The sequence below is a fragment of the Macaca mulatta genome, chromosome 13, assembly GCF_049350105.2.
Source record: "Macaca mulatta isolate MMU2019108-1 chromosome 13, T2T-MMU8v2.0, whole genome shotgun sequence".
Classification (NCBI taxonomy): domain Eukaryota; kingdom Metazoa; phylum Chordata; class Mammalia; order Primates; family Cercopithecidae; genus Macaca; species Macaca mulatta.
Window position 1 is genome coordinate 118,079,694 of NC_133418.1, and position 25,624 is coordinate 118,105,317.

General features: G+C 40.5%; 1 protein-coding gene across 1 annotated transcript; it reads left to right on the plus strand.

Annotated features, from left to right (window-relative positions):
• The first annotated feature begins 1,944 nt into the window (after positions 1-1,944).
• Positions 1,945-25,173, plus strand: LOC144333656 (uncharacterized). Its single transcript, XM_077958778.1, has 6 exons — positions 1,945-2,061; positions 15,853-16,044; positions 17,499-17,504; positions 18,905-19,111; positions 22,863-22,953; positions 23,391-25,173. The coding sequence occupies exons 1-6, from the start codon at positions 1,945-1,947 to the stop codon at positions 23,501-23,503; spliced, it is 726 nt and encodes a 241-aa protein (XP_077814904.1). The 3' UTR covers positions 23,504-25,173.
• The last annotated feature ends 451 nt before the right edge of the window (positions 25,174-25,624 follow it).

Genomic DNA, 25,624 nt, shown 5'->3' on the forward strand with positions numbered 1-25,624 from the left:
GATGTCCTTGTTTAGCTGCTGAATGCAGATGACTTTTCTTAAAGCAAGAGAACATTCTTAAAAATGGATTTCATTGATTTCTAAAAGCAAATGTATGTATTTTTTAAGATGGAAAAATATAACATTACCCAGCCAAGTTAATGACACTAGAGTGCTATGTTATTTATAGATCATGTACCCATTTATTCCCATGAGCAAGGCAAAATATAATCTAAGGTGCTACTTCTCCTTAGGTTACAAAAGGGTGCATACACCAGCATGCATGGGGATTGTCTGAGACTATACAAAGCCTGACATCTGTTTTCTTTCTTAAAAAATAAATTCAATATTTTTTAAGATTTCAGCAGTATTAAATGCAAAAATGGCTCATATTTCAAGGTGAAAGCCCTCTGTTGACTAAAGATGCTTCCATTTTTATTGCAATTGTGGTTCTTGCCTTTTTTTGGTAAACTTTTTCCATCAGAAGCTGGTGCATGGAAGTATTTATAGTTCAGTTTCATTTAACTATGTTCATTTGTACTGATCTGAGACAGATTTATATGATCATAGATTTCTGGTGTCACTGTTGTATTATTTATATTTCTATAAATTAAGGCCATTATTATCAAAGATGGCCCCTGACAATAGGAGGCGGCTGTTGGAAATAGTGTTTAATATTTTCTTAGCCCTGACGAATTCTCTATGGATTGTATCCTGATGCAGACTAAGAAATCATTGTCTTTGCTGGAAAAAAGGAGGTCTTGAGTAATAATAATAAGTCACTAATGAAAGACAAAAATTTCAGAGCTATTTGTAGACACTAGTTTTTAATCTTCCTAATGATAGCCCCTGACGATAAATAGATGAGCGGGATAATGCATGGCTGAGAACACCGACGAGCTGAGCTTCTCTCCCTCCCCCTGCATGAGATTAGCCTCTAGGACACATTCACATCATGCATTTTCAATCTTCCTTTTATCTCTGTATTGGAGTGCGACGTCTCCACCAAGCGATTTTAAGCAAGGGCTTTATGACAGATGGGGTACAGGGGAGGCTTTATCTCTCTGGCGCTAATAAAACAATCAAACTTAATTGGTGACTTCAGTATAAAACAGTTTATTTGTGACTTAAGGATACTGCAAATTCATAATTAGGTTTAGAGGATGGGAACAGAAGAGACTAAGGAAAAATGGTTCTCTCACACTGCTTTTAAACCTCTCTTGATAGAACCAGTCTGGTTGGAAAAGCTTGAATCCTGGTGCTCTCACGCCCTAGTTGTGTGATATTGGTAAGTTGCATAAACTGGGTGAGCCTCAGCTTTTCTATCTGTGAAACTGGCATATTGATGTCACAGGGAGAAGAGCTTAGATTCTAAAATAAAGTAATATGAATTAAATTAAGATTGCTAAAATACATCCATTTACCAGTCTAGCACATAGTAACACAATGAGCTTTGATGAAAACATGAGAATATTTGTCAGTGAAACAATTAGACTTGCCAGCATAAAACTTGTACTATGTGTTTTTAGCTGTTGCTAACAGTTATATCCTAAAAAAAAAAAAACTCTGTGTTATCCAAACTGGCTTTCTTTCCTATTTAGGTTAAGCGACGTGAGTGATCATTCATAAACATGCAGCAACACTCTCTGGTGTAAATGTTGAAAACATCTCAACTCCGTAAATAAGAAGAAAACCTAATATATTTAGTGTTTATGATTTAGTGTTTGTTAAAGCACCACATACCATTAGATGAATTGCAAGCAGCGTAGGAGGTGTGCACCCAGTGGGTCAAACGGCTCTGGGTTGAGAAAGCAAAGACTAATGATGGTACAGGTGCTGTTGCCCAGGGAGACAGAGAGGCTGACGGAAAGGTCTAGGCTTTGCTGTGAGGTGTGACTACATCCTAATCCCAGCTCTGCCTTTAGCAGCCTTGTGCCCCTGGAGCACACACCAGGCCTGTGATGGATGCCTGCTCTCCCTGGCCTCTCCTCCCCCACTATCACAACGCAGCTCCTGAAGGCTCTTGCAGTCACGTTAGACCCAGAGGAAATTTCAATGTCCTGCAAAGAACATGCCCGAGAGGTAAGAGGTGAGGGAGATCCCAGGGCCACCCGAGTGCTGCCTTGCAGACACACCTTCTCCCAGTACCAGATGTGGCCCCAAACTTTGTCATCTCAGGCGTACCCTAGGCTCAGAGTAAAAAAAAATGATAGAAAGGAAAGGGGGCCGTGAGTGACAGTCTGTCTCAAAAGAGACAGGTTTAGATTTTTATGTGGGAATTTGAGAGAAACTAAACTTTGTGTTGAAACATTCTTATTATGGAAAGCTGGACCCCCTGCTTGAGGCTGGAAACTCATGGTTTTGAGACAGTAGCAGAAGAGACCCCCAGGTAGCCCTGGATTCCACCTCTCCTCCGCAGCTGTGCCTGAGAGCGACCAAAGAGACAACCGTCCCTCTCATTCAGTCACACCTGTGTGTGAAGCATACGAATGCCCGGGGGAACATGCTGTATGACGGTATCTTTTTAAGTACAATTTATTTTCATCTTAACATTCTTCACAGTCTAAGACTCTCCTTCCCTATTAGGTTGTGGGTCAAGATCTGCTAGAATTTACTCTCTGGAGGATAAGTTAGTATTTAGTCAGAAAAGATTGGTAGAAAAATGGGTAAAGATACTGTAGGACTTGCATTTAAGGGTAAGTTTTAGAAGGGTAGATATATCAGGCGCTAAAAGATAAATAAAGTAAATATTAGTTTCATAGTCTTATTCTGCTGTATGTGCCTAATCACTGTATAATTTTTTTGTATAAGAATTCATCTGTAGGAGCAGATGTGGAATTTGCCTTATAAGAACACTCAGGGCCTCACGGATCTTTGTGGGTTAAGGGGAAATGCGGGGATGTCTAGTTAGTAGGGGCTTGGAGGCAAACCATCTGTTTTTCACCTATCTTGTGTAAAAATATAATCTTACAAAAAGTCTGCAAGATATTCCATATCAGGTTGCTGAGAAAGATGCCCTGAGATCCAGCACATGATGCTAGGATGATCTTAGGAAGCAATCTGATCATGACACCCCCGCCCCACATTGTATACCTCTATGGCTCAATAGTTTTGAGAGAGCCCACCCTGTTCTCATAAGGCACCCCACTCTCTCCAGAACAGGCTTCAGGTCTCTTCCTGGGGCCACCTGCAGAGAGCACAGTGGGGCTCCTGTTCTTGTCTCTGCCTTACTATGCCTCCTGTGTCATCCCTGTCTGATTCAGGACTCTGGTCTCTGTAGCTCTTGCCCTTGGACCTGTCTCTGTCAGCATCTGACCTTTCGAGTGTTTGAAGCTCCACTTGACTGTCTTAATCCATTTATGCTGCTATAACAAATATCTGAGACTGGATAATTTATAGGGAACAGAAACTTACTTTCACACAGCCCTGGAAGCTGGGAAGCCCAAGATCATGGTGCTGGCTGGTTTGTTTGTCAGGTGAGAGCCCAGTCTCTCTGTTTCCAAGATGGTGCCTTGAATGCTGTATTTTCACGTGGTGGAAGGCGGAGGGCCAAAGAGGGCTGAATGCTATGTAAAGCCTCTGTTATTAAAATAAAGGCCCTCATCCCATTGACAAGAAAGGAGCCCTCATGACTTAATCATCTCCTAAAGGCCCCACCTCTTAACACTGTTGCATTGGGGTTTAAGTTTCAATATGAACTTTGGAGGGGGCACAAGCATTCAAACCATAGCTTTGGTCAACTAGGCTCTGGCTTGGTTTTACTCCTGGATTTATTAACATCTCATGTTGCTAACCCCTGACATAAGCCTCCCCCTGCTCCCAAAGAGAGGAACGTTAACTGGGAAGTGTATGGAACAGCTAAAGTAGAAATGAATTCTCTTTTCTGAGTCCTCCTTTCATGAAGACAGTTCATTGCTGTCCATGTTGGCTTCAGAGAATAAGGTCCGCAGCTGAGCTCATGCAAGCTTTCCAGCTCTGCTCACGTTGAAGGTTTTCTCTTCTGCTCTGGGGTCCATTTTCATCAGGAAACTATTTAGGAGGATTGAAAGGAAAATAAACAAATCCGTCTTCCATCTCCGTTTTCTGTTTCTATAAATTCTTTTACAAGGTCTTATTCTACTAGTTTTCTATGATTAGGTTGGAAATTACAGATTGAGAGAAAAACCTTGAAGAATTGTGTGACTTTTATTCAATTATGCATATAGTAATATTAATTGCACAGTTTTTTTTTTTTTTTTTTTTAAACAGTGACTTGTTCTGTAGCCCAGGCTGGAGTACAGTGGCACTATCATTGCTCACTACAGTCTTGAACTCCTGGGCTCAAGTGATCCTCCTGCTTCAGACTCCTGAGTAGCTGGGACTACAAGTGCCCACCACCATGCCCAGCTTGTTAATTTTCTCTATTTTTTTTTTTTTTTTGGCAGAGACAGGGTTTCACTATGTTGCTCAGGCTGGTCTTAAACTCCTGGCCTTCAGCTATTCTCATGCCTCATTCTCCCAAAGTGCTGGCATTATGGGAGCGAGCCATTATTTTCAGCCCAATGATACATTTTTTACATGTTTTAAGTGCATTATTTTTGCATTATTTATTTTTATTTAATAGTCTGTTTTCCTCAGGGTAAAATGTCAAGTGAAATATAATAACAGCTTTCTCTTTAGGAGAAATATTCTGCACAGGATCCTGAGATGTGAAGTGTGAGAATGGCCTTCGACTTAGTCTAGGGGGCCTCTGGTGGGTAGCCCCATACAGAGGTCATGGTGAGCACCGAAAAAGCAGCAAATGCCTGAAAACCATACAGAATGTTTTGTGAATGAGCTTCCTTCACCCAGCGGCATATTTCATGACTTCATTGGAATTTCAGAGCAATCTAAGATACTCAAAGTTTGAAAACCACTAATTGAACACTTTGGATTTGCAGACAAGGGCTGCAGACTCACAAAAGGTGGAGTGGTCAGTTAATGACACAATGGACACGGGATTCCGTATTGTCACTGGACTATACCAGCAAATGTAGAGGCACTGGGAATTAGAACAATCTGTGCGATGTCTCCTCATTTTAGCTGGGAAGCATTGAGCAAATTCACCTAAAAGCCTCCGTTATCTTGTTCTGTAAGTGAATATAATAATGATCGCACTCACATCCAAGAGTTGCCGTGAGAATCAAAAAATACATGGTGTGTGAAAACAGACATAAGCTTGCAAGTCTCGAGTAAAGATTTACGAATCATCTTGGTAGCTTGCAGACCCATTGAAATATGAGAAAACCGAGGCTCCAAAGGGTACGTAATCGAGCCCGTGCATCTTCTAACCCTGAGCCACAATCCTCTGCATCCGGCGCTAAACTGTCCCTGTTTATTTAATTCCCTTCTATTTCCCCAGGAACTGGTATTGCTCACTTCATTAAAGAGAGCGGAGAAAGAATTCTGGCACACACACACTCTTTAACATGTGTTTTTTGTCCTTATCTTATTGACTCAACATGCAGATATCCCTGCCAGAAATGTCCAATTGTACCTTTGTCTAAAGAAGATTTTATATTGATCTTCATCTAATTAGCTAGTTTGAACTATGGTTTGTGTCATGATTCCTGTCTTGATCTAATTAGCTACTGCAGTTGGAGCAGCATGGATCTGAAATCATAATTGCTGGTGTGCAGAAGGCTTTCTTGTGCAGGTCTGTGTACTAGATGGAGGCATTTCTAAGCATTGCAAACCATCGACAGCTTACACTGTGCCTGCTAAATTGGCTCCAAATTCTAGAAGTGCCTTTGAATTTGAAACCAGAAATATCCTGGCGCTCAAACCTTGGTACAGTCATGTGACCTTAGGCAGCGGGCTTAATCTCTGGAAACCTCATTTTCCTTATCTGCAGAATAGGCAAGGCTCTGAGGATGAAAGCTGTCTGGGGAGCTACATAGAGACACAGCACTAGCTTAGTACCCGGGCACAGAGGAGGTCAAACCTTCGATTTCCTTCTCTTCTTGTGCATTCTCCAGCAATTTTGGCTGAGAAAACAGATTTCTTCTTCTCTGTGCCATTTCCCACTAAGACACAGACATTCTCTTCTCCACTTCCCATTCTGACTTTTTTCCCTCCCTCTCTGCCTTCCTTCCTCCTTGCTTTCCACCCTCCTTTCCTTCCCTCCCACCCTTCCTTCCTCCCTTTTCTTATTTCTTTCCTTTGGTTTTGAATTTCACATGGGACTCCTTGAAGTGTATTCACCAGACATGATCAGGGAAAGCCAGACGGGGATGGCATGTGGTCCCTCTTTTGAGGACGGTAGAGGTGAGTTTTGTCTGAGGCTTAAGGAGGATGAACGCAAAACCAGAGAACTATTAAAACCTGCAATTTGAAGAAATGGTAGAAAACCTAAGGCCAAATAGGAGTGTGCCTGTGAACCTCAGTGTGTGTGGTAAGAATGAGCAGGACTCCAGGGGCTGAGGAGGGGCGGATGGAGGATGGCTGGGTCTCCCCAGCTCCTTTCTCATGGCCAGAATTCTCCCTGTGGGGAATTTTAGTGACTTGTAACTTTCTTGGTTGGACAACAATTCCTATGGGTTATTCTGTAGTGTGAGCACTTAGCCTGAATTCATTTTCTTTTTTCCTATGCTACTGTTCTGGGGGCCCTGGAGCCTTATAATTAATTAATGGTTAGTGCTGCCTTTGAAATTCAGATTAGCTTTCCTGCAGGTTTACTCTTTAGAATCTAGAAAGCTTTCTCTTTTTCTTTCTTTTCTTTCCTTTTTTTGGCTTATACTGCTTTATCATCAGGTCTTGAAAATAGCAGGTTGGCATTTATTTTCTAGCTTTAAAGATGAGTTTTGAACAGTGGTTTACTTTCTGTGGGGGCCTGCAGGCTTTGCATATGTGTGAAGCAATCCCATGTGCTTGTAGAACCACAGTTTCGAAGGCTACTGAGCTCGGTTCCCAGAGCCCATAGCTATGAAGTTGTCAGGAAAGCTCTTATAGTGAGGAAGCTGTCCCATCTCCTTCTGCGGATGTAGGATGAAATTAATTAGTTTTGAAGAAATATAAATGTCATAGCTTACCATTATAATGAGGACAAACATTAATATCAGCTTCCTTAATCACCCCTAACCTAACCCTAAAATAAGGAAAATCTTTGCAGAGTTGAATTTGTGGGATATGACAAATTTCTAAAAACACAAAAACACATAAGTTGACATTTAAAAATTGTTTTAACCATTTTGATGGTTCAACTGACTTCCAAAACCTTCAGAGTTAGGAATGTTGTGGAACCAAATTAAAAGCACAGATATTGCAGCTTGCAGATAAGTCTTTTTTTCAGAGATGTGTTATTTTTGTCTCCTTAAAAAATCACACAGTCTATAAATTTAAAGAGTAGAGTTTATTTCTTGTAAAGGCTTATAGCCTGCAAGGGTGCATCCCGCACAATGAGAAGTGTAGCTTCTAGGAAAGACCAGAGACAGGCACTTCGGAGGAGAAGAGGTTGGGGCAGGAGCTTCAAGCCGAACTGGTTGGCTAACATACATATTCAACAGGTTATAGGAAGGGCCATGAATATTCATGAAGATAGTCCTAATTCATTCACACCAAATAAACACGCATGTTACATACAAGCCACATTTACCTTTACCTTGGGGTGGAGACTTAATATTTAGATGTATTTTAATTAGACCTCATATGTTGAAAGGTTGTTTCAGGACACGAAGGCATTTAAGTGGGCAGCCTCTGTAAACCAGCCAGAACTAGCCCATGGTCGGTGGTCTTCTTATCAGGAGACAGTGATTTAAATCAGTCTCCTGTCCAACCAAAGCCATAGTTACCGCAGGTGGAACAGGGGGTCTCCGTGCCTCATGGCTGGGAGCTGCAGCTGCTTCAACATGGCTTATCTCGAGGCCAGTGCTTGTTTAGCTGTTAGAGAAAAAGAAAAACACCTGTGGCAGTTGGAACAGACTTTATGCTTTACGTCTGTGTGCCTGACTTAACCCTTGCCTGGCGTGCCTTGTTTATGATTTGGTATCTTACAGTCTCAGAGTCTGTTCTTTCAGTCTTTTGGTCTCTATTTTGAAATTAACACTGATTGGTGTGGGGTCCAAACTGCGATGAAGGGGGTATAATGAGGTGTGCCCAGCTTCCTGTCTAGTCATTGATGGGAATTCATTTTCAAGGTTTCTCTGGGGTCCCCTTGGCAAATAGGGGATCCGTTCAGTCAGTTGTGGGGGGTTAGGATTATATTTTTATGTATACTTTATACATATATAATACATATTTTATATTATATTTCTATTATCTCTACAAGCTGCGTATATGGCTCACATGGCATCTTCTGAAAAGCCTTCTTATTGCAAAGTGAGTAAGGAGTGGAATTTGGGGAGTGAGGCACAGCTCACTTGCCCCAAGTACCTCTACACACTGGAAATTACCACCACAAATTTTCTTCATTGTGCTAATTTTGTGTCTCCAGGAGGAACAGGCATGTCAGCACATTAGAACCTATGGGCCATCAAATTTATAAGGATGAGGGATCAAGATGGCAGAAAGAGTTTAATGGCCAAACTGTCTCCCACCCCAAACTTTGTGAAATGACAAAAGTGTGGTATTTAAAAGGAACATATTAGCTCTGGGAAATAAGCAAAAAATGGTGTTTCATTGTAGATTGTCTGAAAGTTTGGAAAACTCTAGACACTAGGAAAAAGAAGGGACTGTATAGATAAGAGGCAGAAAACCACAGTGAAAAACACACAGCCCCGGGCTCCTTGCATGCCTTTGACTGCAAATGTCCCTGCACTTCACTGCAAGCTCTTGGAGTGTGTACTCTTCACACTTGCGTCTTCATTTCTTAGTCCTTCACCTCCACAGCACTCCACAGTGAAATTAAAGTGAGTAAACATTTTCTCAAAATTTGTCCAAAGCTGTCCTGAACACTAACCTCAATCCTTTCTCCCTGGAAACTGTGTAGCCGGTTTTCCCCTAAGTCAGCTTAGGTTTAAAAAAGTCTAGTCATGCATCTGTACTTTCTTAAGAATTTTCTTTTCTCCTTTTTCCTTTTCTTTCTCTTCTTTTCTTTTCTTTTTTTTCTTTCCTCTTCTCTTCTCTTCTCTCCTTCCTTCCTTCCTTCCTTCCTTCCTTCCTTCCTTCCTTCCTTCCTTCCTTCCTTCCTTCCTTCCTTCCTTCCTTTCTTTCTTTCTTTCTTTCTTTCTTTCTTTCTTTCTTTCTTTCTTTCTTTCTTTCTTTCTTTCTTTCTTTCTTTCTTTCTTTCTTTCTTTCTTTCTTTCTTTCTTTCAGACGGGGTCTCCCTGTGTCACCCAGGCTAGAGTGCAGTGGCGTGATCTTGGCTCACTGCAACCTCCCCCTGCCAGGTTCAAACAATTCTCCTGCTTCAGCCTCCTGAGTAGCTGGGATTACAGGCACGCGCCATCATGTGTTTAACAGCCTGGTTAAATTTTGTAGTTTTAGTAGAGATGGAGTTTCACCATATTGGTCAGGCTGGTCTCAAACTCCCGACCTCAGGTGATCCATCCACGTTGGCCTCCCAAAGTGTTGGGATTAAAGGTGTGAGCCACCATGCCAGCCTACTTTCCTAAGAATTTCCTAAACCTTTTTTTTCTTGTATTGCCTGTTGGAACTTTGGGTGTGATAAGTTTTTTAGAATCCGAAAGCTAATACAGATATGCAATACAGAGGGCCAGTAGTAATGGATGTGGAGCTCACTTTGAAACAGATATCAATGATCTCTATTCTGCAAAATAATCCGACATGGTTCCTTGATTCCATGATCTATGTAAGTTTTTGCAAAATTCATCCCTGGAGTTCAAGAGGCAACCAAATTACCTGCATTAGTTGCACACTTACTGCATGATTGATAATGTGATAGTTGGAGAAACAAAACTTAACTACTGTTTAGTGAAGATGAGTCTGCTTTAACTGCAGAGTAGAAGTTCCACAGAACATTTCAATATCAAAGTATCTTCCAATCGTCCTGGCCATCTCCCAGTTTCAAGTGCTGCCCTGGACCACAGGGTGCACCTGCGCTGCCACCAGCCTCTTCCTTCTCTCCGGTTCCATGGCATAGCTCACTATTCAGGGTGGCATTACCCAGCTGACCATCTGTGAATTCTCCTAGATTATGTCCTCTGCCCATTCTTGTCTCCCAGCCATCACCAGCTAATGCTCCTTCCTTTAAAAAACCCTCCCCTTTTCATGTCTACCACTATTGTGTATCAGACCACATCACTTGCTCAGACCATTTTGAGAACCAGTTAACCCATTTCCCTACCTTTCTTCTGGCCCCTTAAATTAATCCCCCAAACTGCATCCTGTACAATCCTTCTGAAATGCAAATGTAAAATTATGCAGTGGCTGGTCATTGCTCTGAGGGTTAAGTCTCTAACTTGGTCCCATCTCCTGCTGTAACCCATCTAGATTTTCACACTTCTGTTAACACCAAATTGTATTCCCCCTCCCCCACCACACACACACACACACACACACACATAATTTTATGCCCTTGTGCCTAGCTCTTGTTCCCTTTATCTAGAATTCATAGTCTTCCCCTTTGTTTTGTTTTTGAGTAGGGGTTTCATTCTGTCTTCCAAGCTGGAGTGCAGTGACACAATCATGGCTCACTCCAGCCTTAAACTCTTGGCCTCAAGTGATCCTCCCACTTCAGCCTCCTGAGTTCCTGAGACCACAGATGTAGGCCATTACACCCAGCCCCTTTTGTTAATATTTGCGAATTCTATTTCCTCCTTAGAGACTCAGATTTCATGTTCTCTCTTTCAGGAAGCCTTCCCTGAACAAAGATAGGACAACAACCCCTTGTCTGAGTTTTCATAGTGCCTGGGTTATTTGGTAACTTAACAGTTGTCATTGTACGATTGAATTATTTCTTTCTTTTTTTGGGTCCTGCAGTTCACTGTGAACTCCTCATGGAGCCTGGCTGATTTTTGCTTATTTTGGAATTTCCAGAACCTATCATACTGCTTAGATGGACTATACTCTAAATATTTTGCTGAACTAAAGTGAATTGATTTTTTTGAACCAGTGTTTTACCTGGATGCACCTTGTTTTATCCCATCAGCTTGTCAGACTATAGGCCAGGCTCTTATCTCACACCAACAAGAATGGCTGTTATGAAAAGGTAAAAAACAAAAAAACAAAAAACCAGATGCTGTCAAGGTTGCAAAGAAAAGAGAAGGATTATACATTGCTGATGGGAGTATAAATTAGTTCAACCATTTTAAAATGTAGGGTGGCAGTTCCTCCAAGAAATAAAAACAGAAGTACCATTCAACTCAGCAATCCCATTATTGGGTATATACTCAAAGGAATATAAATCATTCTACCATAAAGACGCACATGTATGTTCATTGCGACACTATTCACAATAGCAAAGATATGGAATCAACTCAGGTGCCCATCAATGGTAGCTTGGATAACAAAAATGTGGTACATACATATACCATGAAATACTACACAGCCACAAAAAAGAGTAAGATTGAATCCTTTGCAGGAACATGGATGGAGCTGGAGACCATTATCCTTAGCATACTAATGCAGGAACAGAAAACCAAATACCACATGTTCTCATTTCTAAGTGGGAGCTAAATGATGAGAATTAATGAACACAAAGAGAAGAACAACAGACACTGGGGCCTACTTGAGGGAGGAGGATGAGAGGAGGGAGAGGATCAGAAAAAATAACTATCAGGTACTATGCTTAGTACCTGGGTGATGAGATAATCTGTATGCCAAACCCCCATGACATGAGTTTACCTGTATAACAAACCTACACCTGTAACCCTGAACCTAAAATAAAAGTTAAAAAATATAAAAATAAAAATTTCAAAAAATAAATAATTTACATTAAAAATAATAACCCCATGCGGTCATTTCCCATTACATAGGTGAAGAAACTGAGGTGCAATCTTGCCCAAGGCCACCAAACCCGTGTATGCCAAAGCTGGACACAAACCACAGCTCCCTGACACTTGGCCCTATGCATTTCATTTCACCAACACACATCTTTCATACACTTCTCTTTCACAGAGTGTATTGCACATTTAGGGAACAAGTTTAACAACTTCATCCACACTATCAAAGCCAAGAAGTTTGACTGGCTTGTGTTCCTTTGTGATAAATTTAATAAATTATATGTATGTATATATACAATTAGAAAGCTGACCAGCAAGAGAAAAAAGAAAAAATGCAACTTTCAAATCACTCCACACAGGGCTATTTCCCAGCGAATGTGGAAGCCGTTCCTCATGATGTCGGCCCTTCCTGCTGACGATTTCCTCCCACAGGCAATAAGTAATCATTCCAGGACATCCTGATGGTATCTGAAGCATGTGACATGTCATTATGCATATCGCCATTAGCCTCCAAATGCTGGGATAGAAAGTGATGTGTAATTTCATCAATCAGGATTTTGCTGGTGTCTGTGGTTTGGTGCCATTTATTATTTGGGTAGAGTTATAATTGTGAAAAAGAAATCTTTCTTATAATCAAAAAACATGAATTGAGAGCCAAGCTGTGCCTAGAACTATAACAGCAGTGGAGTAGAACAGTGAAATGAAAGAGTCTGGGATCTTTAGTTTAGCAATTGATCAGAGTGGAAACTACTAATCTGGGTGACTATATGGAGACTTTAACAATAACAAAACACATTTCCCAAATAACCAATGCATTACATGTTAATCACAGGTTCATTCCAGTATGGAGTCTGTCCTCTGTATCCATGGGTTTCACATTTGTAGGTTCAACCAACTGTGGATTGAAAATATTAGGGGAAAATTACATTTGTGTGGAAAATGTATATCCTTTTCCTTGTCATTATTCCCTAAACACAGCAGTTTAGCAACTGTTTACATAGCATTTACATTGTATTAGGTATTATAACTAATCTAGAGATGATTAAAGGGTATGAGAGGATGTGCAAATGCTATACCACTTTATATCAGGGTCTTGAACATCTGTGAGTTTTGATATGGGGGTTTGTCCCGGAAGCAATCCCCCACTGATACCAAGGGATGACTCTATTTACAAGTGGTCTGTATTTGGGAGACTGAAGAAAATTGCTTGACATTTTAGAGGGCTGATGGGGGTTATATACATCATAGTTCCCTCTGCTCCCATCCGTGCATCTTAGTCATGCAAGTGCATCTGTATTTATTCGCTCACTGGGCCCTCAGAACAGTCTTAAGATAGAGACAAAGCATAGATGACTATTCCCTCTGTTCAGATGAGGAAAAGAAAGCCCTAGTAGGGGTGAAGCTATTTGCCCAGACCATGGAAAAGTGTGTGTGGGAGCCACATTGAGAAACCGTGGCTTGTGACTTCTCTGAGTACATTTTCTGCATCCACATGTGGCTTCAGCTCACAATGAAATGCTCATGGGTGAGAGCTCACAGGGAAGTTTCTAAGTTCCAGAGGGAATGCAGGGCACATCTCTGAGGGAATGGGAAGATCAGAGAGGACCTTCTCCTGGCTCCACAGGGAGCCAACCCTTCCGTCACACGGCCAGGGATGGCCATGCTGGGAGCTGGAGAGATACTTCCTTTCTCATGAGAGGCCAGTGAAGAGCATCGCTAACGTCCACTGTGGAGAGGCTGTGCCTCCTTCAAGGAGCTCTGGGAGCCCCAGACACCAGTTTAAGATCATTGGTGTTGAAAGAAATAACACGTAGATGTATGTGGGGTACTACCGTGAAGAAAAGGCCGCAGCCTCTAAACGTTAGATCATGACTACTGCTGTTTTCTCTGAAGTTTGATTCAGGAAAAAGATGTGGACGGTGCCACTGGCTAGAGCAGGGTGACTGCTTTGTTTGATTCCTAAACCTGTCAGCCTCGTCTCTGTTAGAGATGAGAACTGCACAAACACTCCCTACTCACCCTCTCCAGTGCTTGCTTTATGGTCCAGAGGGAAGGAACCCCATAGACTTTGAAAAAGCAACTTGAAGGGAAAATGGATGATATGAATAGGAACATTGATGAAACATGCATTCGAAAACAAGGAAACTTACAATATTTATTTAGAACTGAGGAAAATATAAACATCAAAGATCTCATTTGTTCAAGGAGTAAACTATTAATTTATTTGCTGAGTTTTGTTTTTACTTTTTAAAGTATGTCATACAAAAATCTATTCATTTTGAAACTTTGATTTTTGCATTGGTAGTTACTGACAACAGACAAGGATTTTTGTTTGTTTTGTTTTATACACCTTTATAAGACTCCATTAAGTTGAAAGTCCTTACAGAAAACTTTGTAGGAGACAGATATCCTATGAGTGCCTAACAGGCAACAACATCAACTTTGCCTAATTATTGTTAATGAGATTTCATTTATACCAACATGATAATAATGTTTTGGATAAGCATGTATGTTTGCATATATATATATATACAGATTATATATAATATCTTATAGATAGGTAGATGGCACACACACATATATCTATACACACCTGTATTTGCATACTTTGTGTGTCTGTGTTTATATATCTTTGTATCCAGTTTTATTTTAGAAATATTGGTATTATGTTTATTACATTTAGTATTCCCAATAAATATTTTCCAACTATCATAAAAATTTGCCAAAACATTTTAAAAACTTCATATTACATCACAGAATTATTTGTTGTTTTTCACGTCATCTTATTTCATTGCTGATATTTATGCCTTGTTATTTTTTCTATTTTATCTTTTGCTTTATGGGTTACGTTTTGATTGCTGTTATTCTGTGATTGAGAAGATTTAAATACTATCTGAAATGCTACTAGTAGTTACATTTAAGTATCTCAGACAAATTTTAAAACTATATTCCTGTTATTAGTGTTTCACAATTATATTTTATCTTGAGTTTCCTAACAATAAGGCAGGAGTTGGGTGTCTTAGTTCATTCAGGCATTATCACAAAATACCATGGCCTGGGTGGCTTGTAAATAGCAGGAATTAATTTCTCATAGTTCTGGAAGCTAGAAGTTCCTGATCAAGGTGCCAGCAGAGGTGGTGTCTGGTGAGGAGCCGTTGACTGGGTCATAGATGGCTCCTTCTTGCTATGTGCTCACAGGGTGGGAGAGATGAGCTAGCTTTCTGGGGCCTCTATAATAAGGGTGCTAATTGCATTCATGAGAATTCCACCCTCATGACCTCATCACCTCCCAAAGCCCCACCTCCTAATACCATTACCTTGAGGGGTAGGGTTTCAACACAGGGGACAAACACATTCAGAACATAGCACTCCCCTTTTGCTTCCTCTTGCAAGTTCTACTAATACAGTCTGGTCTTTTGAACTCAGGTGAACACTATTCATTATTATTTCTATGTATTTTTATTAAGAATAAGTTTGAGAGAGAGCACAGGGGAAACTGCCACTTTTAAATCAAGAGATCTCATGAGAACTCACTATCAGGAGAACAGCATGGGGGAAACTGCCCCCCTGATTCCCACCAGATCCCTCCCTTGACACATGGGTATTACAATTCAAGATGAGATTTGGAAGGGAATACAGAGCCAAACCGTATCAATAGCAGTGGCAAATTTTGCAAAATTGTTAGTGATGGAGTTCAGGAACAGGAGTACCAGGACAAAGCCTATGTGTGGAAAGTACACTCTATGGAGAAGGAAGTCTTTGGGAAGAAGACCACAGGCAGGGAGACACCGGGAAACCTTTAGAGGGGGAAGGTTACAGACTCCTGCCTTTTCATTAGCAAGAAATCACTTACAGCTGGGTCAGCCCCGTGGCAGCATTTCAAGGAGCGTTAAGTATGTAACCATTAAAAATAACACAAAAGGTGGCCTTGAGGACCCACGTGGCACCTCCAGAAGCCTGTTCCTTCCAGCAGCTGTCACCCCAGCTAAAGTGCATTTTCCTCTCCTCTTTGCAGGGTGACCTTGTGGAGGTCACCCCCAGAGGAGCTTCCGGAAGCCCAGTGGAGAGCATTGTAAGGGAAGTGAGCAGCGGTGATGAATTATATAAACAGTTTGACGGAAGACAGGTAAAGGCTACATCAGCCGCAAATCAGCTAGGACTGCCAGTGGGGATTTGCTGGGCGCTAGCACTTGCTGCAGCATTTAAGGTGAGGCCCACAGTGGAGCGGGGCTTCAACCTTTCGTTCAGTGGCCTCTGCAGCTGTATTTAGTTACCCACAATGCCTTCTGCCTGGTGCCTGCAGGAGTCTCACTGCAAGAAGCTTATCCTGCCCCTCTGAGCTCCCATGTGGCTGTGCTGTGCCTTGTCCAGCTGCTCTGGTGACAGCGACTGCACCTCCGGTCACCTGCTTTGAGATGAGGATAGTACAGGTTTTTTCCTTGGAACTAAGCTGAGCACAATTCTTCTACTCTGCTGGTGGAGGCATACATTGGTCTAAAGCTGTTGAAAACATAGAAGAGACTGTATTAGTTGGCTTGGGTTACCCTAACAAAACACCATGGACTAGGTGGCTTAAACAAAATAAGTTTATTTTATGTTTTAGTTCTGGAGGTTAAAAGTAAAAGATCAAGGTATTAGCAGCATTGATTTCTTCTGAGGCCTCTCTCCTTGGCTGGTAAGTGCCTGTGTTCCCTCCATGCCCTCCTGTGATCTTCTGTGTGTGTGTGTGTGTGTGTGCGCGCGTCCTAACTTCCTCTTCTGACAAGCACACCAGCCATATTGGATTAGGATCCCACTCTCATGACCTTGTTTTACTTAAATTGCATTTTTAAAGTCCCTATCATCAAATACAGCCACATGTTGAGGTGCTAGGGATTAGGGCTTTAGCAAATGAACTTTGGAGAGGACACAATCTAGCCCTTCACAGTAGCTACCTAAAGCTCTGAAGATATTCACTCCTTTTGTCCAATCAGGCTTACTTCTGAGAATTCGTTGTATTGAAAAAATCTAAAATCTAGAGAAACTTTCGGCACAAAGATATTAATAAAAGCGTTATTTATGTACTATAATGGAGGGCTCACTAGCATTTTGGTTGGCTGCCCTTCTCAAGAAAATAGTCAGTGTCAAGAGTTCCCTTCTTTGGAAGAGGAAGATGAGGAGACAAGATGGATTAAGTAAAGGAGAGAACAATGTAAGCTGGAGATCAGCACTGGAAAAACAAAATGGAGTTTTAGTAGCTCTGTGAGTATAAATTTTGAGCAAACAGAGAACATTCTAGAGAAGTTATTTTCTTGAAGTCATACTGTGCAATGTCCTCTATAAACCTGTTGCTATACTCCTAAAGGAAATCTTCAGTAAAGATCCAAGTTTTCGTTGGGACTTGGTCAGTGGACTGAATCCTTGGTGTGTGACCATGGCTGAAAAGTCATAAAGTGATTCAGCCTCTAAAGTTTAAACTTGCAGTTTAGAAAGATGAAACCCAACATAAGTGCCCAATTTATATCGCCATTAGGAAAAATGGTTCATGATAGTACGCGTGTTTCAAACACTGACTTAAAAAGCATTTAAAATTTAGTTCTTTCAAGAGGTTGACAAATGAGGAAAGAGATCCGGTTTGTAGAAATTGCCACTTTTTTAGCTCAATGTTTCATGTGCTTTCAGGATGAGGTGAGATGCCATAAAAATTATTTAATAAAAATATTAATGTTTAAAAAGAATTTAACATGACCAGAATGATTTCATTAAACTAATATTTACAATGGGAGAAAAATTCTTGAGAAATTATTACTATATTGAAAAATAATATGCACAAAACTTAGAACAGAATAAATTCAACCACCACCAGCTATTTCCTTTCAATAATGAGATGCTCATCATTTCCTTTACTCTTGTTGTTTTACGCATGTGTTGGCTTTTTAAATACTTTATTTTGTTCTTCAACAACAAAAATTCTATTAAGTGCCAACTATAGACAGTTCTGAATCTGAGTTCAAACAATACAACATTACACATCTAATTTAATTCAATTAACTTTCATTACTGCTAAGCACTGTTTGAGCTAGAGCTCAAAGATAAGACGTGCTCTGATGCTGTAGAGAAAATCAGGCATGAAAACATCTAAGTAAAGTGCAAGGCTGCTTGGAAAAAACATGTTAAATAGTGAGAAGAACACTGTGCTGCCGATGTGTTGAGCTAGTAATTCAGACAAAGGAAAAGTCATGGACAGAGTAAGAGAGGGGCATGTGACCTGGGTCATTAAAATGCAGGAGGTCTGAGGTGCAAGAAAATGTATAAGAGGATGTTCCAAGCAAAAACATCCTGCATAGGCTAAGGTCTGAAATAATATGTTATGTTTACTAAAGGGTGGCAGATTTTTGGCTTTAAAATGGGTGGCAGGCTGGCCAGTGTGGGGCTTGACGGTGAGGACCTAGTGGCCACATTGAAGACTTAGTACTTTCTTGGGAAGCAGATGAGACAACTGTAGAGTTCTCAAGATGTCAGTGTGCCTGCCTGTATTTTAGGAAGACTACTCTAACTTGAGTGTAGGGAGAGAGAAAAATAAATAGACACACACACACACAAATGGTTAGATTTCTTCTTCCTACATTAAAGGAGAGCAAAGACATACATACCCTACTGAAATGTGTCCTCGAAGGAAATCTGAATATTTGGAGTGGTTCTCTCTGACTCTGTGTCTGTCTCTGTCTCTCTTTGTGTTCTCTTCTCTCTCTGGGAGTATGTTGCTGATATTTTTGGTAAAATAATTTATAAAATTTTGGTTTTTAGTGGGGAAGTCAAGTTGCTGATATCAAGTGTGCAGGCTAAGTGAAGAGGTGGTGGCTTTTTCTTAACCTCTAGAAATTAATTAGTCTTCAAAGAGGTAAGGTCCTCATTTCAGCAATCTGCCTAACACTGTTGTTGTTTATCTTGCAGAATTCCAAAGAGGCATTTTCCAAAAACCTACAGAACACTGAGCTTGCTACTGTGGAGGGGCACCTCACTTTAGGCCACACGTGGCAGTTTTGCGCTCAGTCATTTCCTTCATTCGTCTTTCTTTGCCCCGACAGACTTTGTCCATCTCCAGAAATAAAGTTCACTCTGAAAGGACTGATGTTTCTCCACAGGCAGAGGAGCCTGGCAACCATGTCCCAAGTTGGAAGGAAGCTCTGAGAGCCCTGCTCCCCAGAAATCCTGAGCAAAGACTGGCGGGCCTACAGGGAGGGGACACTGGGAAGGACCTGCATCCCTTTGAACAAATCAGGTTTTATATATTTGTTGAAAAATAAGAGACATTTAATTTATAGATAGTAGATGGGTAAAGTCTGTTGGGTTCCAGAAGAGTTGATGGGTTTAAGAAAAAACAAAACCATCCTATATTTACTATGTGTGAATAGAAATTTAAAAAGTCTTCAGAAGAAAGAAACCATCGGTAAAGATAATACAGAGACACCAAAAGCCCCAACACCCCCCACCCCAGATGAGATAATAAGCCCTCCTGGAAGCTTTCTCTAGCCTCTTCCAGAACATCAATGGTGTTCTTTTGTAGCATTTATTGCATAGTATGGCAACTTATTAGGTAACACATTTGTCTGTCTAAGAAGTTATGAACTTAAAGAGTGGGACAATGAATCTTGTCTCTGCAAAGAGGCTGAATTATCTGGCATGTATTAGTTTCATTTAGTAAATAAATGAACACAACCAAACAATGTTTAATTATGGCTTGTGATATACTGCCTTTGTGGATTTGGAAATCCTCAGAACACTCCTGAATTCCACTCTTCTCATCTGTACAACAGAGAGAATAGAAGTACCTTCAAATATTGTTATTTTGAATATTGTTAATTGTTCTTTTCAAGAACACTTTCTAGATGATGTTTGTCATCATGCAAACACATTTTTAATGTTTCTCTTTCTCAGCTTGTCTTTATAAAAATGCTCCCAGAGCCTAATGATTTTTTTGTTTCAAGTGCAGACAATATATATGAGAACATGTCAATAGGACTGAAGGTCATTTTATACCCTTGGAAATATTAATAATGTATTCCTTATGAAGTAGCATTTTCTTAGATAAAGTGGCAAGTGGTGTTTCAAAACAGAAAGATCAAGAAAATGTCAGGACCAACTGGCAATTATGGTGCTTCTGCCCCCATGTCAGTAGACAAACCCTGAGGTCTGCCAATCTAAAAGCTGAGAGCTCTATTCCTGCATTTAAAGACCTTTGCTCTTTGAAAACAATAAATGCATGAAAAAAGCAAAACTGTCAAAAAAGGGTACTGGAAATAGCTAGAATGGCATGTAAAAGCATATAATTCTTGTGCTCTCACATTCTTGGCCAACAGGGTAAACAATTTAGAACCTCTAACCTTTCTGGAAGGTCTCATGATAAAGTAGTCTTCTTATTTGTACAGAAGTCACAATTCAAGTAGTTTAAGACATATGTGTACATTTCAATAGTATAAGTAATCATGTCAGAAAGAGGAATCTGAAAAATGTGTCTGAGTTAAATTTGGTGACAGAGTTCTCAAATGTGAGAGGTATGTTTTATTTGCTGAATGTTGAAAATATAGCCTTGAACTAGATAATGAAAGGGTTTTATTTAGAACAGCTCAGAGTTTGGTATCATACATTTGTCCAGGAAAATGTGCTTGAAAATTATCCCTATATTTACCTCAAACTATATATTAGATTAAAAGACAGTCATTACTGAAAGGTTTTAGATACATAGAATTTTCCAATATGAAATTTCTCAATATAAAAAGTTTTGTATTGTATTTCTGATTACCATCCGAGAGCACTATTTGGCTAATCTAAAAAGACAATCTCTGGCTCACAGAGACTACATCAGTAGGGTTTTGGATGCTGGAAGAAGAGAATTCCAGTATTAGAAATAAAGCACGGAAAACATACTGTCTCCTGAGCCCCAGATCTAGTGTCTAGGATTGGGTGTGAGTCTCGGATCTGAATTGCCATGACAACCTCTTTTCTTATGCATTATCTTGAAGTAACTGGGATTCAAACTTAATGGGATTTATAGGTTGAAACTATCACCTTATATTAACCCAGAAATAAATTGCTAGGTAGTGTGGAAAGAGCTTTGCTATTTAATATTGAATGCTTATGGAGTCTAAGACTCTCAATTCAATGTAGGTGTGGCAGCCACTGTCCTGAAGAAGGCTGTGTTTCAAACATAGGGTATCTGAAAGTAAATTTTCATTTATGCCTCGTTGAATTGCCATTAGCTGCAGTTGATATGGGGCATGCATGTCTGTAGACACCTGGCAATGGCACCATTTATTAAATATGTCCAACTACCTTAGAAATATCATCTCTGTCTCTCATGACAACTTCACAAGTGCTTACAATTGATGAAATTGAGTCCTTAATTTAAACTGCTTACTCAGTACACACTGGCTAAAGCCAGCTTTTGTTTTTCACAACATCCTGCATCGTATTACCTTGTCTATGCAACAGGACTTCCACCTGTGAGGATTTGAAGAGTGCCTCTGGGTTTGCTGGACATCAGTGTCTCATGATAGACTCAGGTTCAGTAGAACATCTGAGCTGTGTATGCAGCTGCAGAAATTCTCTGCTTTTGTTGGGCTCTCTTCCCTTGATTTTCTGAGAATACTGAGGTTTTGAGAACCCACAGGTTTCACCTTCTGCAGATACATTTTGTTGGGTTTCCTTCTGGACATAAGCTCCACCTTCACTTATGCCTCACTCTTGCTTGTCTTTAATTGCTGTGGTCTTTTCCAGGGTCCCCAAGGTGTCTGGCAGGAAGGAAAGATTTGTTTTCTCACTACCCCATCTCTAGCATGGACACAAGTCACCCCCTCATTCTGCTTGACAAAACTGAGAAACTATAATAGTTTACAAAGCTCTTAAGTAAAAGAATTAAAAGCAAACCCCCCTGAACTTAATATATGTTGACCATTTAAACAAACAAACAAACAAACAAAACAAAAAACTTTATTAACTGTTGACCATGCCATTTCTCTGGGAGTTCCCCAATGGCTACTTCTGCTTTGGCCCTATACCCCATTGCTTGGATTTCTTCCTGCTTGGAACAGAGCCCTCTTCTCCGGGTTTTACTCATTCCCTAGTCCCAGGTCCCTCATAACACATTTTTGCATCTACCAGGGGAAGAAAGAAAAAAAAAATTTAAGATCAAAATGAAATCTCTACAGTGATATGTCCTCCCTACCCCAAGGAAAACTTGCTCTGTAAAGTAATTCCTCAGTGTGGTCTCTCGCTCCTTCTTTCTGTCTCTGTCTCTCGTTTCCTTTAAGTTCCTTGTACGCTAGGTTTGGGTTTGGTTACATAACCTAAAGGCCAGGAAAGTATTTTCATAAATGAGACATACTCCCACTAATATAAATTATGTTGTCACATTCAAAAGCAGACAGTGAAGTTTAAAATATAGTTGTAATATAATGTTCTCATAGTTCTGTAACATATATATCTACCTATGAAAATTGTATTCAAGTATAACAGTATGTGCTTAAGGTAACCACCATCAGCTTTAGGGAAGGTTCTGGACATGGTGTGTGAAAGCCTGCCTTGTGTAACAGATGACATGTAGCGCTAGTTTTACTAGTTCCTCTACCCTATAAGTAGTCTGTGGAAGAAAGGGTCAAACTCCCAATTTACACACTGGGAATCTGAAGTTCAACAATGCTAAAAACTATTTCTAAGGTCATATGGTTATTAATGTGGTAAATTTAAGCTCTGGACCCAAGTTCCCCTGACTCTGATTATATTGTTCTTTCCACTGCACAAAGTTCTTAACTCAGAATAACTAGTTGCCAAAAAAATTCTAGGCATTAAAGAAGATGGATGTGAATGATAATTTTGGGGATCTCTTGCTTCTCCAAAGTTTAGTAGGTAGATGACTTCCTATTAAACCAACAGAGTGACCCTGGGTATTACAGATGTTTGGAAGTAAAATAATTGGTGTCTTAGAGATCTGTAAATCTTACTTTGAATACTATTTTTTTTTGATACAGGAGCGGCCTAGAGTAAGAGTCTGTCTCCTGGCAGAGGATGAAGTATCCAGGTCACATTGAAGAGACGTGTGAGGACTCCAAAGAAGAACAATTTGAGAGTGAGAAACCAGGTGAGGTGTTTTTCACTCTAGGAAAGTTAGTGAATCTATCATAGCTGGGAGACAATGGGAATTGTAATTAAGAAAGCCAATAGCATGACTGGAATGTTGCAAACTCAGAATATTTTAGGTAATGGAGTTTGTTGGAATATTTTTGGTAATGGGGTTTGTTAAAATATTTTTGGTAATGGAGTTTGTTGGAATATTTAGGTAATAGGGTTTGTTTACCTATTTATATGGGAAAATAGGTAAGACAAACTTGGCTACATATCTGGGACACAAACTTGAGGATGATTCAGGATGTACTCTCTTGTTGTCCACTGCCAAGGAGGTGACTAAGCTTTTTTAGGGCACTTATTATGTTTATAATGTTGATTCTCTTAGTCCATTTCTGCTGTTATATAAAAAAATGAGTAATTTATAACAAACATAAATTTATTTTCTTCCAGTTCTGGAGGCCATGAAGTTCAAGATCAAGGTGTTGGCAGGTTCAGTGTCTGCTGAGGACCTGATCTCTCTGCTTTCAAGATGGCATGTTGTTGCTCTTCCCTCCAGAAAGTAGAAATGCTGGATCCTCACACGGAGGAAAGGATGAAAAGGACCAGTGCTAGTTCCCTTCAACCTTTTTATGAACTCACTAATTCTCATTGAGGGCTCCATCTTCATGACTTAATCACCTCCTAAATGCCTGACTTCCTAATACTCTCATTTTGAGGATTAAGTTTCAAAATATGAAGTTGGGGGTCATATTTAGAACATAGTACTTATGATACTATCTGAAATCACAGACTGCTTTCTCAGTAGGCATCTATCTCAGTTTCTTTCTGTTGCTATTGCAGAGTACCTGAGACTGAGTAATTTATAAAGAAAATACATTTATTTTGGCTCATGGCTCTACAGACTGGGAAGTCCAAGATTGGGCAGTTGCATCTGGTTGGCTCCTGGTGCGGGCCTCCTGCCACATCATAACAAGGTAGAGAAGTGAAAGGGAAGTTGGACTTGTAGGAAGGGGGCAAAGCATGAAGGGCAGGCTTGCTTTATAGAAACTGGGTGACAGCACCCCACAGGGTGAGTGTATAAAGGCTAGACAGACAAGGGGATTGTTGTGTTTAACCTGAAAAGTCCCCTCACTTGGCAATGCTCTCTGTTCCCCGTGAGAAGCAGGGGTTTCTTTTCTTCTGGGATGACTCGTCCCTTCACCTGTGGCCTTCCCTAGAGCCCATCCTTGTGCCATTCTGCTCTCCAGGCACACCTCTCTCAGATGAATTCCCTCTTCCCTCTTCCTCTGGCCCCTCCTGTCTATTTCTCTGTCTCCTCTGTAATCAGGTAAGCCCCACTGCTGTGACCTCTGGAATAATGATTGAATCTGCCCTATCTTCTCCACAGTGATGGCTGGGACCCAACTGAGATCTCCATCATCTCTCACAACAACTGCACACTGACCTCCTGACCTGAGCTCAGCCTCTGCCCACTCAGACTGACCTTCATGCAGCTGCACAATGATGCATTTGGAAGCCAGACCTGATCACATTCGTTTCCCTCTGTTGGTCTGATTGTCTAAAAAATGAAGCTCTGGGATAGGTTGCTTGTCTGACACTGTGTTCCTCTCCTGCTCCTCTTGCCACCTCCCTGGGACTCTGCCCTGAAAGAGCATGCTGCAGCTCTCTGCACATGCCATCAGTCCTATGCCTTCTTATTTCCGTTCACACTGCCACCTCCTTCCAGAATGCTTTTCTGCTCACATTAACCTGTCTGACTCCCACTTAGACTTTGCTCACAGGGCATCAATTCCAAAATAAATCCTATGCCCTGCCTACCTCTTTCACCTTTTCTGACAAACTAGCTTTAGCTGCTGACTGTAGGAAGCCTGAAAATCAATAACTAGCTGTCTGAGCTGCAAGAAAGGGGATAAAGGTTGGGCCAGGGTATGAGTTATATCAATGGCTTTTTTCTTTCAGAGATTCATGTTCTGGAGAAATGAAAATGCTGCCTCAGTGGAATGTTGATTAGCTGGAGTGGAGACCCAAGATCTCTGTCCAGTCAGGGCCATCAAGAGAGTTTGGGATGAATTTCTTTAATTGCTTCCCTAAGATTGATGCTTGGTGATGTGAGATTAAAATTTTGACCAAGCGAAGCTTTTCAATTTGTGCACCTAATTCAAGCATGTGCAAAAAGAAGTTATGATAAGAAAGTGCCCTTGATTCATTTTACAAATAAAAATTCCAAGGGCTGTGATGAGAGTCATTATATATGCAGAGACTGATAAAAAATATTAAGAAAGTCTCACTTTTCAGTTTATTAAAAATAGAATTGAATGCTTCTTGGTGAGGCATTGGAATCTGAAACCTTAAAATGACCTGAAGAATGCCAACTACATAATTCTAGTTCTCAATTCCTCTGGTAGGTGAGTCAGAAGTTCAGAAGATAAACACACGTTCCCAGAAGTCCAAGGCAGTTCTTTTTTCTGTACTATGTTACTTTTGGAGGTGGTGCGGCTGGCTTATGTGCTGATGATATTAGTCCATTAAAAACTGAGTCATACAGTCATACATTGAGAGTTAGATCATGTTTAGCTTGTCATATACTGACATGCCACTTAATTCCCTGTTTTATAATAAAGATGGAGGGGAACTAATGTTTATTGATTAACTGATGTCCTTCTGTGAACCAGGACTTCTACATA